Below are 17,601 nucleotides of genomic sequence, written 5' to 3'. Positions count from 1 at the left end.
CAGACAGTATACACACAGTTAATTACAGAGCAGTGTGAGGTCAGTGTTGCCTATCCTTTTTAATTTACTTGTTATTTCAAGAAATGGTTACAAGTAATTTTGTCATTTCCTCACCCAGTACAAAAACAAATTATATATCTATTACGAAAGGCTGAAATTTTCCATACAGCAATACAAAGTGGCTTTCTCCCTGCCTATTGGATGGTGGAGGGATTGGAGTGAGCAGAGGTATGTTCCACCCTTTTTTTTTTTTTATGTTTCTTTCCCCTGTGTGTGTGTGTGTGTGTGTGTGTGTGTGTGTGTATGTCCTTAATACAACTTTAAAATGTCAATATACGAAGATAGGGGTATGATCTGTCGGCCATTTACTAATAAATGTAAGTATAATTTTTCGTATTGTAGGCAGTAAGAATTTATATTTGCTAAAGCCAGCTGATATGTGGCCTACAAAGTGTATTGGTTGTGAAGTTATGGCAAATTATGTGGATATGGTATCCTATTACTGTCATATTGTCTATTGTGTTTTTTTTTGCCGCTTTCTGTATTACCGACTAAAGGCTACTTTTTTTCTTTTTTTGTGATTTGTATATTGACGGATAAAGATTAAAAAAAAAAAAAAAAAAAGTACACAGAACAGCTGTGCTAAAGTTAACTGTGTAAGCAATTACTTAATAATTACAGATAGAGTATTAGCTAGATAGCTTTAATCTCGTAATCTGACATCCCACATATTAACAGGTCCTCTTGTTACAATGTTATTTCTGAATTTATTAATAGCCGGCTACAAAAGATATTGTTTGTATCTGACTGATATTATACAAACCAATTACGTTTCACATCTAGATACATGATTCTCAGAGGAATTATTCACACACCTATGGTTAATATTGATATCTAGAGAGTTTAAGTGTTTTTAAACGTGTATGATTGAATAGTTAAACCAATAAAGATAAAGTATGAATAGTTAAACAATCGTTTCGGTATTATTCAGTGAGAATTTCTCCTATACAATTGTAGGGGTAGAGCACTCCTTTTTTTTTTTTTTTATAACCCATTTTTCGAATGTTCAGGGTTTTACCTTGACTATGCTGTTCTATTGGCTAGTTTGTCAGTTGTTCTGGAGTTTTGTTTGCATTCGGGCTTGTGTAATCTCTAGGTTTGTATCTGTTGCTTCCTATAGAGCTTGCTCATTCTCAAGGTTTTTAGGAGGCTCGGTTTTGAGCTTCTGTTTTTGCTATTGTCTTCTAGGAGACTGAATTTTTTTTTCTGTCTTCCTCTAGGAGGGAAGTTTCTTTCCTTGGGTTGAGAGGTCCATTAGTAGGACCTACAGGGAGGAGCACATGGAGCCCTTGTTCTGGGTCTTTGGCTGAACCTTCAGTACTAAGATCTCAGTTGGGTAGTTCGGCAGGGTTATCCTGCGGTCTTCCTTTTTCTCTTTCATGGTTTTTTTATTGTTTTCTTATCTCTCTGTAGATATAATTTGGGAGAAGGGGTTTTTCAGGAGGTTTTGCCTAGTTTTTAGGACTGCCTTTCTCTACTTTTCCGTCCCGAACATTCGTGAACTCCACAGCTTGGGTATTGGTTTCCCATAGGTTATGAATGTTCTTGTGCATTCTCACTGCCAATGAAAGGAAAACAAAAATTCTTATGTGATAATTTCATTTCCTTCTTGTCAGTGAGAGTCCACAACCTCGCCCACATGTATTTTATGTAGTGGAGGCAAACATTTGCATCTCTGTACCCCTTGTATCTCTATTTCCTTTTCCTCAGCTGAACTACTGGAGGGTAGGGGAAGTGGGATGGATATTTATAGTCTTGGTTGTGGTGTCTTTGCCTCCTCCTGGTGGCCAGGAATAGTATTTCCCATAGGTTATGAATGTTCTCGTGGACTCTCATTGTCAAGAAGGAAATGAAATTATCAGGTAAGAATACATTTAGTTTTTTTTTTTTTAATTAGTTTCTGGGTTAAGAAATCGAAACCCAAGGATTTTTGTGCTTATTCAATTTCATCCATTGTTTGTTTTATTTAGGGGATTCTGACATTCACTACAATGATGGAATTACTAGCCAAGGTGTGGGACCAGTAGCCGCAGCCTTAAGGATGCAGGTTGGTATAAATTTATACTAAGATTCTATTTGTCTATTTCCTATTCCTCTAGTTTACCAGATTATTCCACACATTCAGTCTTATGAAAATAATTACAATAATCTATGTCCCCCAAAAGACCCTTAAACACATTTTTATATGAATCTATACTCTCACCAGAAATGAAGCATATTCATGGAATACTGTTACATAATATTAAAAAAGAGAGTATTGGGGCATATCATATCGAAGGTGTTTCAGTACAGACAGTGCTGAGAGAGATCTGGAGTCAGATAGAGGCTAGAGGCAAGTATGTGAGTAGATTCATGCCTTACCTGTTAGATGTCTAGAAGTTTAAATTCCCCAATCTGACAGCTTCATATATCCAAGAAAGGAGTGCCTGGTGTTTAGAGAGTTTGTTACAGTCTCTTCCCCCCCCCCCCTGGATTAGACCAGTGAAGAGGCCAATAATAATCTACAATCATGAGGGAGGTCCTGCAGTCAGGAGTATTTTTAAAAATGTATTCCTGAAGTACTGTATACCCTGATTGCAGCAGTTACCTTATTGTTGCAGAGATCTGGGGTTTGGCTTAGTCACAGAATGGGAATTGGCTAAATTGTAATGTTCCCTGTGTAAAATAATTCAGACTATATTTCTTTTACAAGATATGACGAGTCCACGGATTTCATCCTTACTTATGGGATATCTCCTCCTGGTCAGCAGGAGGATGCAAAGAGCTCCACAGCAGAGCTGCATATATAGCTCCTCCCTTCCCTTCCATTTCAGTCATTCTCTTTGCCTGTGTTAGTGACAGGAAGAGTTAAAGTGAGGTGTTAGTTTAGATTCTTCAATCAAGCGTTTATTATTTTGCTAATGGGGCCAAAGTGTACTATTTTATTATTTGGAGTGTTAGCCTTTTGGCTATAGGAACTAGTGGAGTTTTATCTTCACTGCGCCTCCCACGCTTGTGCTTTTTCTATGTGGATGGTCTTAGAGTATGCTAACTAAGACCCTGTTTCGTTCACAGGACCTCAGGAGGAAAAGTGTACCTCTTGATACTGTGATGTGTCATGCTGTTCCTCAGCATGGAGGTAGGTGCAGTTGTTTTATTCTGGGACACAAGATATACTCAGATTAACTGTACTGCTGCTATGATGTTGGGGGTTAATATTGAGGACCCTTTATCATCTGTGACTCAGACACTCTGGCAGTTTGTTAAATCCAGAAGCGCTGGGATGTGAACACAGAAAACGTTATATTTATTTTTCCAAACAAGGAGATAATGTGTGGGGGCGTTTTTTATATCCAGGCACTCAGGCATTGATTAGGGGCCGTGAAGCACTGGGTCATTCTGTGTGGGGTTAACTTTGAGTTTTCCTTAGGGCTGGCTGACCCTGGGGACGATTTTTGTGTTATTACATGGTATATTTGACTTGTAATAAGCTCCGGGTTCATGGCCGCATAGTGTTTTGAGGTTTACGCCCACGAAGGGCGGGGCTTGCTACTCGAGCACTTTGACAGCGCTGTAGCGGTGGCGGTTCCGGTTGGCTTTGTTGTACCTCGGTTCCTAAGTCAGCTTGGGAGATATTGCAAGCGTCTTAGGTGCACCGAGTTGTGTCTGCTGAGTCTGGTTACGGGAGCAGGTAGGAGCTGCAGCGAGGTGACTAAGTTTTTCTCTGAGTTAGACTAGATTAGGATTACTATAACTGCAGACAGCAACTATTAAATTGTACGGTGCAGGTTTTTTTTTTTTTTTTTCTCTTAAAGATACAGTACCCTCTATATAACAAGTTTGTGAGCTAATTTTTCTATTCTCAGTGGAATTAGACGAGCTTGTTTGGTTTTTGTCAATTTATTACAATGGATGACGATCAACATACATGCCTTATGTGCTTAAATGCTATTGTGGAACCCCCTGTTACTCTTTGCCCTTCATGTATTAATAGGGCATTGCAGTGTAAAGAACAAATTTTATTAGATAATGATACTGATGATTATCCTCAGACTCAGGATAAACCACAATCTTCTCCTCAAGCGTCTCAGCCCATAATGCCCACGCAGGTAACGCTATGCTCCTCATCGGCGTCTGCGTCATTTACTCTGCAGGATATGACTGCAGTTATGTCATCAACTCTTACAGAAGTATTATCTAAGTTGCCAGTACTACAGGGTAAACGTTGTAGAAAAGATACCCAAGTAGTCCAAGCAGCTTCTGATTCCTTGATGGCAATCTCCGATGACCCCTCCTAGGAATCTGAGGGGGGGTAGGGAGGTTCTGTCGGAAGGGGAATTGTCTGACTCAGGTAGTGCAGTCCCCAAGACAGATTCGGACGTGATGTCTTTTAGATTTAAGCTTGAACACGTTTGCCTGTTATTGTGACTATTGTAGTCCCTCCAGAAAAATTGTGCAAGATGGACAGGTATTTAGAAATCCCATCTTATTCTGACGTTTTTCAAATTCCTAATAGAATTTCGGAAATTATTTCTAAGGAGTGGGAGAGACCGGGTATACCCTTCGCCTATTTTTAAGAAGATGTACCCTTTACCTGCCACCGTTCAGGACTCTTGGCAGACGATTCCTAAGGTGGAGGGAGCTATTTCTACTCTGGCTAAGCGTACGACTATCCCTATTGAGTACAGTTGTGCCTTCAAAGACCCTATGGATTAAAAGCGGGAGAGTCTTCTTCTAAAGAAGTTATTTGTTCATCAAGGGTTTCTATTGCAACCGACGGCTTGCATAGTACCAGTCACAACTGCGGCTGCCTTTTGGTTTGACGCCTTAGAGGAGGCTCTTAAGACTGAGACTCCTTTGGGAGAAATATTGGATAGAAATAAGGCCCTTAAACTGGTCAATTCATTTGTTACGAATGCTGCTTTTTTGATTGCCAAGTTGGCGGCTAAGAATGCAGGTTTCTCCAACATTGGTGTGTCCGGTCCACGGCGTCATCCATTACTTGTGGGATATTCTCCTCCCCCACAGGGAAAGGCAAGGAGAGCACACAGCAAGAGCTGTCCATATAGTCCCTCCCAGGCTCCGCCCCCCCAGTCATTCTCCTTGCCGCTCTGAACAAGTAGCATCTCCTCTGGGATGGTGAGGAGTTTGTGGTGTTTAGTTGTAGTTTTTTATTCTTCTATCAAGAGTTTGTTATTTTAAAATAGTGCTGGTATGTACTATTTACTCTGAAACAGAAAGAGATGAAGAGTTCTGTTTAAAAGAGGATTATGATTTTAGCAGACAGTAACTAAAATCAGTTGCTGTTCCCACAAAGGACTGTTGAGATGAGAGAACTTCAGTTGGGGGGAACAGTTTGCAGACTTTTCTGCTCAAGGTATGACTAGCCATTTTTCTAACAAGACTGTGTAATGCTGGAAGGCTGTCATTTTCCCTCATGGGGATTGGTAAGCCATTTTCTTAGTCTCAAACAGAATAAAGGGCTTATTATGGGCTATACACTGGTAGACACTCTTAAGGGCTAAATTGATTGCTTTATTTAAGTATTATATGCAGTTTGAAGTTGAATTTCACACTTTTATAACATTGGGGAACGTTTTTTAGCACCAGGCACTTGTTAAGACACCTTCCCAGTCAGGAAGGGCCTTTCTCTGTAGTAGGCAGAGCCTCATTTTCACGCTATTACTGTGCAGTTACTTTTGAGTACAGTACATGCAGCTGCATGTGTGTGGGTCTGGAATCCACTAAAAACGTTCCTAGAAGGCTTCATTTGATATCATATACCCCCCTGGGATTGGTGAAGTCGCAGCAAAGGCTGTAGCTGGGACTGTAAGGGGGTTAAAATTAAAAACGGCTCAGGTTTCCACATTTTAAGGGTTAACAGCTTGAAAATTGGGGTGCAATACTTTGAATGCATTAAGACACTGTGGTGAAAATTTGGTAAAGATTGGATAATTCCTTCATAGTTTTTCACATATTCAGTAATAAAGTGTGCCCTGTTTAACATTTAAAGAGACAGTAACGGTTTTGTTTTAAAACGGTTTTTGTGCTTTATTAACCAGTTTAAGCCTGTTTAACATGTCTGTACCTTCAGATAGATCATGTTCTGTATGTATGGTAGCCAATGTGGTTCCCCCTTCAAATATGTGTGATAATTGTGCCATAGCGTCCAAACAAAGTAAGGACAGTACTGTCACAAATTGTAAAATTGCCCCGGATGATTCCTCAGATGAAGGAAGTAGACTTAGTTCTACATCATCTCCTTCTGTGTCTATACCAGTTATGCCCGCGCAGGCGACCCCGAGTACTTCTAGCGCGCCAATGCTTACTATGCAGCAATTGACGGCAGTAATGGATAACTCCATAGCTAATATTTTATCCAAAATGCCAGCATTTCAGAGAAAGCGCGATTGCTCTGTTTTAAACACTGTAGAGCAGGAGGGCGCTGATGATAATTTTTCTGTCATACCCTCACACCAATCTGAAGTGGCAGTGAGGGAGGGTTTGTCAGATGGGGAAATTTCTGATACAGGTAGAATTTCTCAGCAGGCAGAACCTGATGTTGTGACATTTAAATCAAAATTAGAGCATCTCTTCGCATTACTTAAGGAGGTGCTATCTACTCTGGATGATTGTGACAATCTGGTCAACCCAGAAAAATTGTGCAAGATGGACAAGTTCCTTGAGGTCCCGGTGCACCCTGATGCTTTTCCGATACCTAAACGGGTGGCGGACATAGTGAATAAGGAGTGGGAGAAGCCAGGCATACCTTTTGTCCCTTCTCCTATATTTAAGAAATTGTTCCCTATGGTCGACCCCAGGAAGGACACATGGCAAACAGTCCCTAAGGTCGAGGGGGCGGTTTCTACTCTAGCCAAGCGCACGACCATTCCTATTGAGGACAATTGTGCTTTCAAAGATCCTATGGATAAAAAATTGGAGGGTTTGCTTAAAAAGATTTTTGTACAGCAAGGTTACCTCCTTTAACCTATTTCGTGCATTATTCCTGTCACTACAGCGGCGTGGTTCTGGTTCGAGGAACTGGAAAAGTTGCTCAGTAGGGAGACTCCGTATGAGGAAGTCATGGACAGAATTCACGCACTTAAGTTGGCTAATTCCTTTATTTTAGACACCGCTTTGCAGTTAGCGAGGTTTGCGGCGAAAAATTCAGGGTTTACAATTGGGGCGCGTAGAGCGCTCTGGCTAAAGTCTTGGTCGGCGGATGTATCTTCCAAGACAAAATTGCTTAATACCCCTTTCAAAGGTAAGACCCTTTCTCCAACATAGGTGTGTCCGGTCCACGGCGTCATCCTTACTTGTGGGATATTCTCCCCAACAGGAAATGGCAAAGAGCCCAGCAAAGCTGGTCACATGATCCCTCCTAGGCTCCGCCTTCCCCAGTCATTCTCTTTGCCGTTGTACAGGCAACATCTCCACGGAGATGGCTTAGAGTTTTTTAGTGTTTAACTGTAGTTTTTATTATTCAATCAAGAGTTTGTTATTTTAAAATAGTGCTGGTATGTACTATTTACTCTGAAACAGAAAAAGAGATGAAGATTTCTGTTTGTAAGAGGAAAATGATTTTAGCAACCGTTACTAAAATCGATGGCTGTTTCCACACAGGACTGTTGAGAGGAATTAACTTCAGTTGGGGGAAACAGGGAGCAGACTTTTGCTGCTTGAGGTATGACACATTTCTAACAAGACGATGTATTGCTGGAAGCTGTCATTTTCCCTATGGGATCCGGTAAGCCATTTTTATTACATGAAGAGAAAAAAAAGGGCTTCACGAGGGCTTTTAAGACTGAAGACATTTTCTGGGCTAAAACGATTTATATATAAGCATATTTTATACTCCATAGCCTTGAGGAATTATTTTAATCTTGGGAACTATGTAAAATAACCGGCAGGCACTGTATTGGACACCTTATTCTCTAGGGGCTTTCCCTAATCATAGGCAGAGTCTCATTTTCGCGCCTCTATTGCGCACTTGTTTTTGGGAAGCATGACATGCAGATGCATGTGTGAGGAGCTCTGATACATAGAAAAGACTTTCTGAAGGCGTCATTTGGTATCGTATTCCCCTTTGGGCTTGGTTGGGTCTCAGCAAAGCAGATACCAGGGACTGTAAAGGGGTTAAATATAAAAACGGCTCCGGTTCCGTTATTTTAAGGGTTAAAGCTTCCAAATTTGGTGTGCAATACTTTTAAGGCTTTAAGACACTGTGGTGAAATTTTGGTGAATTTTGAACAATTCCTTCATACTTTTTCACATATGCAGTAATAAAGTGTGTTCAGTTTAAAATTTAAAGTGACAGTAACGGTTTTATTTTAAAACGTTTTTTGTACTTTGTTATCCAGTTTATGCCTGTTTAACATGTCTGAACTACCAGATAGACTGTGTTCTGTATGTGGGGAAGCCAAGGTTCCTTCTCATTTAAATAGATGTGATTTATGTGACACAAAATTTAGAGAAAATGATGCCCAAGATGATTCCTCAAGTGAGGGGAGTAAGCATGGTACTGCATCATCCCCTCCTTCGTCTACACCAGTCTTGCCCACACAGGAGGCCCCTAGTACATATAGTGCGCCAATACTCCTTACTATGCAACAATTAACGGCTGTAATGGATAATTCTATCAAAAACATTTTAGCCAAAATGCCCACTTATCAGCGAAAGCGCGACTGCTCTGTTTTAGAAAATACTGAAGAGCATGAGGACGCTGATGATATTGGTTCTGAAGTGCCCCTACACCAGTCTGAGGGGGCCAGGGAGGTTTTGTCTGAGGGAGAAATTTCAGATTCAGGGAAAATTTCTCAACAAGCTGAACCTGATGTGATTACATTTAAATTTAAATTGGAACATCTCCGCGCTCTGCTTAAGGAGGTGTTATCTACTCTGGATGATTGTGAGAATTTGGTCATTCCAGAGAAATTATGTAAAATGGACAAGTTCCTAGTGGTCCCGGGGCCCCCCGAAGCTTTTCCTATACCCAAGCGGGTGGCGGACATTGTAAATAAAGAATGGGAAAGGCCCGGTATACCCTTCGTCCCTCCCCCCATATTTAAGAAATTGTTTCCTATGGTCGACCCCAGAAAGGACTTATGGCAGACAGTCCCCAAGGTCGAGGGGGCGGTTTCTACTCTAAACAAACGCACCACTATACCCATAGAAGATAGTTGTGCTTTCAAAGATCCTATGGATAAAAAATGAGAGGGTTTGCTTAAAAAGATGTTTGTTCAGCAAGGTTACCTTCTACAACCAATTTCATGCATTGTTCCTGTCACTACAGCAGCGTGTTTCTGGTTCGATGAACTAGAAAAGGCGCTCAATAATAATTCTTCTTATGAGGAGATTATGGACAGAATTCATGCTCTCAAATTGGCTAATTCTTTCACCCTAGACGCCACTTTGCAATTGGCTAGGTTAGCGGCGAAAAATTCTGGTTTTGCTATTGTGGCGCGCAGAGCGCTTTTGGCTAAAATCTTGGTCAGCGGATGCGTCTTCCAAGAACAAATTGCTTAACATTCCTTTCAAGGGGAAAACGCTGTTTGGCCCTGACTTGAAAGAGATTATCTCTGATATCACTGGGGGCAAGGGCCACGCCCTTCCTCAGGATAGGTCTTTCAAAGCCAAAAATAAACCTAATTTTCGTCCCTTTCGCAGAAACGGACCAGCCCCAAGTGCTACGTCCTCTAAGCAAGAGGGTAATACTTCTCAAGCCAAGCCAGCCTGGAGGCCAATGCAAGGCTGGAACAAAGGAAAGCAGGCCAAGAAACCTGCCACTGCTACCAAGACAGCATGAGATGTTGGCCCCCGATCCGGGACCGGATCTGGTGGGGGGCAGACTCTCTCTCTTCGCTCAGGCTTGGGCAAGAGATGTTCTGGATCCTTGGGCACTAGAAATAGTCTCCCAAGGTTATCTTCTGGAATTCAAGGGGCTTCCCCCAAGGGGGAGGTTCCACAGGTCTCAATTGTCTTCAGACCTCATAAAAAAACAGGCATTCTTACATTGTGTAGAAGACCTGTTAAAAATGGGAGTGATTCATCCTGTTCCATTAGGAGAACAAGGGATGGGGTTCTACTCCAATCTGTTCGTAGTTCCCAAAAAAGAGGGAACATTCAGACCAATCTTAGATCTCAAGATCCTAAACAAGTTTCTCAAGGTTCCATCGTTCAAAATGGAAACCATTCGAACAATTCTTCCTTCCATCCAGGAAGGTCAATTCATGACCACGGTGGATTTAAAGGATGCGTATCTACATATTCCTATCCACAAGGAACATCATCGGTTCCTAAGGTTCGCATTCCTGGACAAGCATTACCAGTTTGTGGCACTTCCGTTCGGATTAGCCACTGTTCCAAGAATTTTCACAAAGGTACTAGGGTCCCTTCTAGCGGTGCTAAGACCAAGGGGCATTGCAGTAGTACCTTACTTGGACGACATTCTGATTCAAGCGTCGTCCCTTCCACAAGCAAAGGCTCACACGGACATTGTCCTGGCCTTTCTCAGATCTCACGGGTGGAAAGTGAACGTAGAAAAAAGTTCGCTATCTCCGTCAACAAGGGTTCCCTTCTTGGGAACAATAATAGACTCCTTAGAAATGAGGATTTTTCTGACAGAGGCCAGAAAATCAAAACTTCTAAACTCTTGTCAAATACTTCATTCTGTTCCTCTTCCTTCCATAGCGCAGTGCATGGAAGTAATAGGTTTGATGGTAGCGGCAATGGACGTAGTTCCTTTTGCGCGAATTCATCTAAGACCATTACAACTGTGCATGCTCAGTCAGTGGAATGGGGACTATACAGACTTGTCTCCGACGATACAAGTAGATCAGAGGACCAGAGATTCACTCAGTCGGTGGCTGTCCCTGGACAACCTGTCACAGGGGATGAGCTTCCGCAGACCAGAGTGGGTCATTGTCACGACCGACGCCAGTCTGGTGGGCTGGGGCGCGGTCTGGGGACCCCTGAAAGCTCAGGGTCTTTGGTCTCGGGAAGAATCTCTTCTCCCGATAAATATTCTGGAACTGAGAGCGATATTCAATGCTCTCAAGGCTTGGCCTCAGCTAGCAAAGGCCAAGTTCATACGTTTTCAATCAGACAACATGACGACTGTTGCGTACATCAACCATCAGGGGGGAACAAGGAGTTCCCTGGCGATGGAAGAAGTGACCAAAATCATTCAATGGGCGGAGACTCACTCCTGCCACTTGTCTGCAATCCACATCCCAGGAGTGGAAAATTGGGAAGCGGATTTTCTGAGTCGTCAGACATTTCATCCGGGGGAGTGGGAACTCCATCCGGAAATCTTTGCCCAAATTACTCAATTGTGGGGCATTCCAGACATGGATCTGATGGCCTCTCGTCAGAACTTCAAGGTTCCTTACTACGGGTCCAGATCCAGGGATCCCAAGGCGACTCTAGTAGATGCACTAGTAGCACCTTGGACCTTCAAACTAGCTTATGTATTCCCGCCGTTTCCTCTCATCCCCAGGCTGGTAGCCAGGATCAATCAGGAGAGGGCATCGGTGATCTTGATAGCTCCTGCGTGGCCACGCAGGACTTGGTATGCAGACCTGGTGAATATGTCATCGGCTCCACCATGGAAGCTACCTTTGAGACGAGACCTTCTTGTTCAAGGTCCGTTCGAACATCCGAATCTGGTCTCACTCCAACTGACTGCTTGGAGATTGAACGCTTGATCTTATCAAAGCGAGGGTTCTCAGATTCTGTCATTGATACTCTTGTTCAGGCCAGAAAGCCTGTAACTAGAAAAATCTACCACAAAATATGGAAAAAATATATCTGTTGGTGTGAATCTAAAGGATTCCCTTGGGACAAGGTAAAAATTCCTAAGATTCTATCCTTTCTTCAAGAAGGTTTGGAGAAAGGATTATCTGCAAGTTCTTTGAAGGGACAGATTTCTGCCTTGTCTGTGTTACTTCACAAAAAGCTGGCAGCTGTGCCAGATGTTCAAGCCTTTGTTCAGGCTCTGGTTAGAATCAAGCCTGTTTACAAACATTTGACTCCTCCTTGGAGTCTCAATTTAGTTCTTTCAGTTCTTCAGGGGGTTCCGTTTGAACCCTTACATTCCGTTGATATTAAGTTATTATCTTGGAAAGTTTTGTTTTTGGTTGCAATTTCTTCTGCTAGAAGAGTTTCAGAATTATCTGCTCTGCAGTGTTCTCCTCCTTATCTGGTGTTCCATGCAGATAAGGTGGTTTTACGTACTAAACCTGGTTTTCTTCCGAAAGTTGTTTCTAACAAAAACATTAACCAGGAGATAGTCGTGCCTTCTTTGTGTCCGAATCCAGTTTCAAAGAAGGAACGTTTGTTGCACAATTTGGATGTAGTTCGTGCTCTAAAATTCTATTTAGATGCTACAAAGGATTTTAGACAAACATCTTCTTTGTTTGTTGTTTATTCTGGTAAAAGGAGAGGTCAAAAAGCAACTTCTACCTCTCTCTCTTTTTGGATTAAAAGCATCATCAGATTGGCTTACGAGACTGCCGGACGGCAGCCTCCTGAAAGAATCACAGCTCATTCCACTAGGGCTGTGGCTTCCACATGGGCCTTCAAGAACGAGGCTTCTGTTGATCAGATATGTAAGGCAGCGACTTGGTCTTCACTGCACACTTTTACTAAATTTTACAAATTTGATACTTTTGCTTCTTCTGGGGCTATTTTTGGGAGAAAGGTTTTGCAAGCCGTGGTGCCTTCCATCTAGGTGACCTGATTTGCTCCCTCCCTTCATCCGTGTCCTAAAGCTTTGGTATTGGTTCCCACAAGTAAGGATGACGCCGTGGACCGGACACACCTATGTTGGAGAAAACAGAATTTATGTTTACCTGATAAATTACTTTCTCCAACGGTGTGTCCGGCCCACGGCCCGCCCTGGTTTTTTAATCAGGTCTGATAATTTATTTTCTTTAACTACAGTCACCACGGTATCATATGATTTCTCCTATGCAAATATTCCTCCTTTACGTCGGTCGAATGACTGGGGAAGGCGGAGCCTAGGAGGGATCATGTGACCAGCTTTGCTGGGCTCTTTGCCATTTCCTGTTGGGGAGGAGAATATCCCACAAGTAAGGATGACGCCGTGGACCGGACACACCGTTGGAGAAAGTAATTTATCAGGTAAACATAAATTCTGTTTTTTGGGCCAGAATTGAAAGAGATTATTTCAGACATCACTGAGGGAAAGGGCCATGCCCTCCCACAAGATAAACCTTTCAAGGCTAAGAATAAGTCCAATTTTCGTTCCATTCGCAATTTCAGGAACGGACTGGCTTCCAACTCGGCAGCCTCTAGACAAGAGGGTAACGCTTCCCAGACTAAACCAGCTTGGAAATCAATGCAAGGCTGGAACAAGGGTAAACAGGCCAAGAAGCCTGCTGCTGCTACCAAAACAGCATGAAGGGGTAGCCCCCGATCCGGGACCGGATCTAGTAGGGGGCAGACTCTCTCTCTTTGCTCAGGCTTAGGCAAGAGATGTTCAGGATCCCTGGACACTAGAAATAGTCTCTCAGGGTTTTCTTCTGGAGTTCAAGGAACTACCCTCAAGGGGAAGGTTCCACATGTCTAACTTATCTTCAAACCAAATAAAGAGACAGGCATTCTTACATTGTGTAGAAGACCTGTTAAAGATGGGAGTGATACACCCAGTTCCAACTGTGGAACAAGGTCGGAGGTTTTACTCAAATCTGTTTGTAGTTCCCAAAAAAGAGGGAATTTTCAGACCAATTCTGGATTTAAAAATTCTAAACAAATTTCTCACAGTTCCATCGTTCAAATGGAAACCATTCGAACAATTTTATCTACAATCCAGGAGGGTCAATTTATGACTACCGTGGATTTAAAGGATGCGTATCTACATATTCCTATCCACAAAGATCATCCAAGGATTTTCACAAAGGTGCTAGGGTCCCTTCTAGAGGTTCTAAGACCAAGGGGTATTGCAGTGGCACCTTATCTGGACGACATTCTAATCCAAACGTCGTCTCTTTCCAAAGCAAAGGCTCATACAGACATTGTTCTAGCCTTTCTCATATCTCACGGGTGGAAGGTGAACGTAGAAAAGAGTTCCCTGTCTCCGTCGACAAGAGTTCCCTTCTTGGTAACGATAATAGATTCTTTAAAAATGAAGATCTTCCTGACAAAAGTCAGAAAGTCAAAGCTTCTAAAGCTTGTCAAGTTCTTCACTCTATTCTGCAGCCTTCCATATCTCAGTGCATGGTAGTAGTAGGGTTGATGGTTGCAGCAATGGACATAGTTCCTTTTGCTCAAATTCATCTAAGACCATTACAACTGTGCATGCTGAAGCAGTGGAATGGGGACTATACAGACTTGTCTCCAAAGATTCAAGTAGACCAGATGACCAGAGACTCACTCTGTTGGTGGTTGTCACAGGATCACCTGTCTCAGGGAATGAGTTTCCGCAGACCAGAGTGGGTCATTGTCACGACCGACGCCAGTCTATTAGGCTGGGGTGCGGTCTGGGATTCCCTGAAAGCTCAGGGTCTATGGTCTCGGGAAGAGTCTCTTCTCCCGATAAACATCCTGGAACTGAGAGCGATATTCAATGCTCTCCGGGCTTGGCCTCAACTAGCGAAGGCCGGATTCATAAGATTCCAGTCAGACAACATGACGACTGTAGCTTACATCAACCATCAGGGAGGAACAAAGAGTTCCTTGGCGATGAGAGAGGTATCCAAGATCATCAAATGGGCGGAGGATCACTCCTGCCATCTATCTGCAATTCACATCCCAGGAGTAGACAACTGGGAGGCGGATTATCTGAGTCGTCAGACTTTCCATCCGGGGGAGTGGGAACTCCACCCGGAGGTTTTTGCCAAGTTGACTCAATTATGGGACATTCCAGACATGGATCTGATGGCGTCTCGTCAGAACTTGCTACGAGTCCAGATCCAGGGATCCCAAGGCGACTCTAGTGGATGCATTAGTGACGCCTTGGTCGTTCAACCTAGCTTATGCATTTCCACCGTTCCCTCTCCTTCCCAGGCTTGTAGCCAGGATCAAACAGGAGAAGGCCTCAGTGATTCTGATAGCTCCTGCGTGGCCACGCAGGACTTGGTATGCAGACCTGGTGAATATGTCATCGGCTCCACCATGGAAGCTACCTTTGAGACAGGATCTTCTAGTGCAAGGTCCATTCGAACATCCAAATCTAGTTTATCTCCAGCTGACTGCTTGGAAATTGAACGCTGGATTTTATCCAAGCGCGGGTTTTCAGATTCATTGATAGATACTCTGGTCCAAGCCAGAAAACCTGTGACTAGAAGAATTTACCATAAAATATGGAAAGGATATATCTGTTGGTGTGAATCCAAGGGATTCTCATGGATTAATATTCCCAGGATCCTCTCCTTTCTAACAAGAAGGTTTGGATAAGGGATTGTCAGCGAGTTCTCTAAAAGGACAGAGATCTGCTTTATCTGTCTTGTTACACAGACGACTGGCAGCTGTGCCAGATGTACAAGCTTTTGTACAGGCTTTGGTCAGAATCAAACCTGTTTACAGACCTTTGACTCCTCCCTGGAGTCTAAATTTAGTTTTTTCAGTTCTTCAAGGGGTTCCATTTGAACCCTTACATTCCATAGATATCAAGTTACTATCTTGGAAAGTTCTGTTTTTGGTTGCTATTTCTTCTGCTAGAAGAGTTTCTGAACTATCTGCTTTGCAGTGTGATCCACCCTATCTGGTGTTCCATTCAGATAAGGTTGTTTTGTGTACCAAGCCTGGTTTTCTTCCAAAAGTTGTTTCCAACAAGAATATTAACCAGGAAATAGTTGTCCCTTCTTTGTGTCCGAATCCAGTTTCAAAGAAGGAACATTTGTTACACCATTTAGATGTAGTCCGTGCTTTAAAGTTCTATTTAGAAGCAACAAAGGATTTCAGACAAAACTTTTTTTGTTTGTCGTTTATTCTGGTAAGAGGAGAGGACAAAAAGCTACTGCTACCTCTCTTTCTTTCTGGCTGAAAAGCATTATCCGATTGGCTTATGAGACTGCCGGACGGCAGCCTCCTGAACGAATCACAGCTCACTCTACTAGGGCTGTGGCTTCCACATGGGCCTTCAAGAACGAGGCTTCTGTTGATCAGATATGTGAGGCAGCAACTTGGTCTTCTCTGCACTCTTTTGCCAAATTCTACAAATTTGATACTTTTTGCTTCTTCGGAGGCTATTTTTGGGAGAAAGGTTTTGCAAACCGTGGTGCCTTCTGTTTAGGTAACCTGATTTGCTCCCTCCCTTCATCCGTGTCCTAAAGCTTTGGTATTGGTTCCCACAAGTAATGGATGACGCCGTGGACCGGACACACCAATGTTGGAGAAAACAGAATTTATGCTTACCTGATAATTACTTTCTCCAACGGTGTGTCCGGTCCACGGCCCGCCCTGGTTTTTTAATCAGGTTTGAAAAATTTCTCTCTATACACTACAGTCACCACGGCACCCTATAGTTTCTCCTTTTTTTCTCCTAACCGTCGGTCGAATGACTGGGGGGGCGGAGCCTGGGAGGGACTATATGGTCAGCTCTTGCTGTGTGCTCTCCTTGCCTTTCCCTGTGGGGGAGGAGAATATCCCACAAGTAATGGATGACGCCGTGGACCGGACACACCGTTGGAGAAAGTAATTTATCAGGTAAGCATAAATTCTGTTTTTTCCATTTTAGCTTGCAGAGCCTTATGGTTGAAGTCTTGGTCTGCGGATGTTTCGTCCAAATCCAAGCTGTTGGCAATCCCTTTCAAAGGAAAGACCCTGTTCGGGCCTGAATTGAAAGAGATAATTTCTGATATTATGGGAGGGAAGGGCCACCTCCTCCCTCAGGATAAGACTTCTAAACAAAGGAGACAAAGCAATTTTCGTTCCTTTCGAAATTTCAAGGGAATCCCTTCCTCCTCTTCAGCTAAGCAGGAGGGGAGCTTTGCACAAGCCAAGTCCACTTGGAGACCCAACCAGGCTTGGAACAAAGGTAAACAAACCAAGAAGCCAGCTGCTGCTCCCAAGACAGCATGAAGGGGCGGCCCCCGATCCGGGACTGGATCTAGTAGGGGGCAGACTTTCTCTCTTTGTTCAGGCTTGGATAAGAGATGTTCAGGATCCCTGGACACTAGAAATAGTGTCCAAGGGGTATCGACTGGAGTTCAAAAATTCCATTCCAAGGGGAAGGTTCCTTCTTTCACGATTGTCTGTAGACCAGGCAAAAAGAGAAGCATTCTTACGTTGTGTAAAAGACCTTTCCACTATGGGGGTAATTCATACCGTCCCAATACAGGAACAGGGGCAGGGGATTTATTCAAATCTTTTCGTGGTTCTCAAGAAAGAGGGAACGTTCAGACCCATCTTGGATCTCAAGAGTCTAAACAAGTTTCTCAGCGTTCCATCCTTCAAGATGGAGACGATTCAGACAGTTCTTCCATTGATCTAGGAAGGTCAGTATATGACTACCGTGGACTTAAAGGATTCATATCTTCATATTCCTATACACAGAGATCATCACCAGTTTCTAAGGTTTGCCTTCCTGGACAAACATTT

The 17,601-nt window shown here is 43.1% G+C and overlaps 1 protein-coding gene across 1 annotated transcript in view; it reads left to right on the top strand.

The window, feature by feature from the left end:
• MTHFD1L (methylenetetrahydrofolate dehydrogenase (NADP+ dependent) 1 like) overlaps positions 1 to 17,601 on the top strand; it is a 1,099,716-nt gene that overhangs the window by 75,010 nt on the left and 1,007,105 nt on the right. The window contains exon 5 of the mRNA XM_053711891.1: positions 2,031 to 2,107. Within this exon, the coding sequence (XP_053567866.1) occupies positions 2,031 to 2,107 (77 nt within the window). The remainder of the gene's footprint in view (positions 1 to 2,030; positions 2,108 to 17,601) is intronic.

The sequence above is a fragment of the Bombina bombina genome, chromosome 4 (genome assembly GCF_027579735.1).
Source record: "Bombina bombina isolate aBomBom1 chromosome 4, aBomBom1.pri, whole genome shotgun sequence".
NCBI lineage: Eukaryota > Metazoa > Chordata > Amphibia > Anura > Bombinatoridae > Bombina > Bombina bombina.
This window is presented reverse-complemented; position numbering and strand designations above follow the sequence as displayed.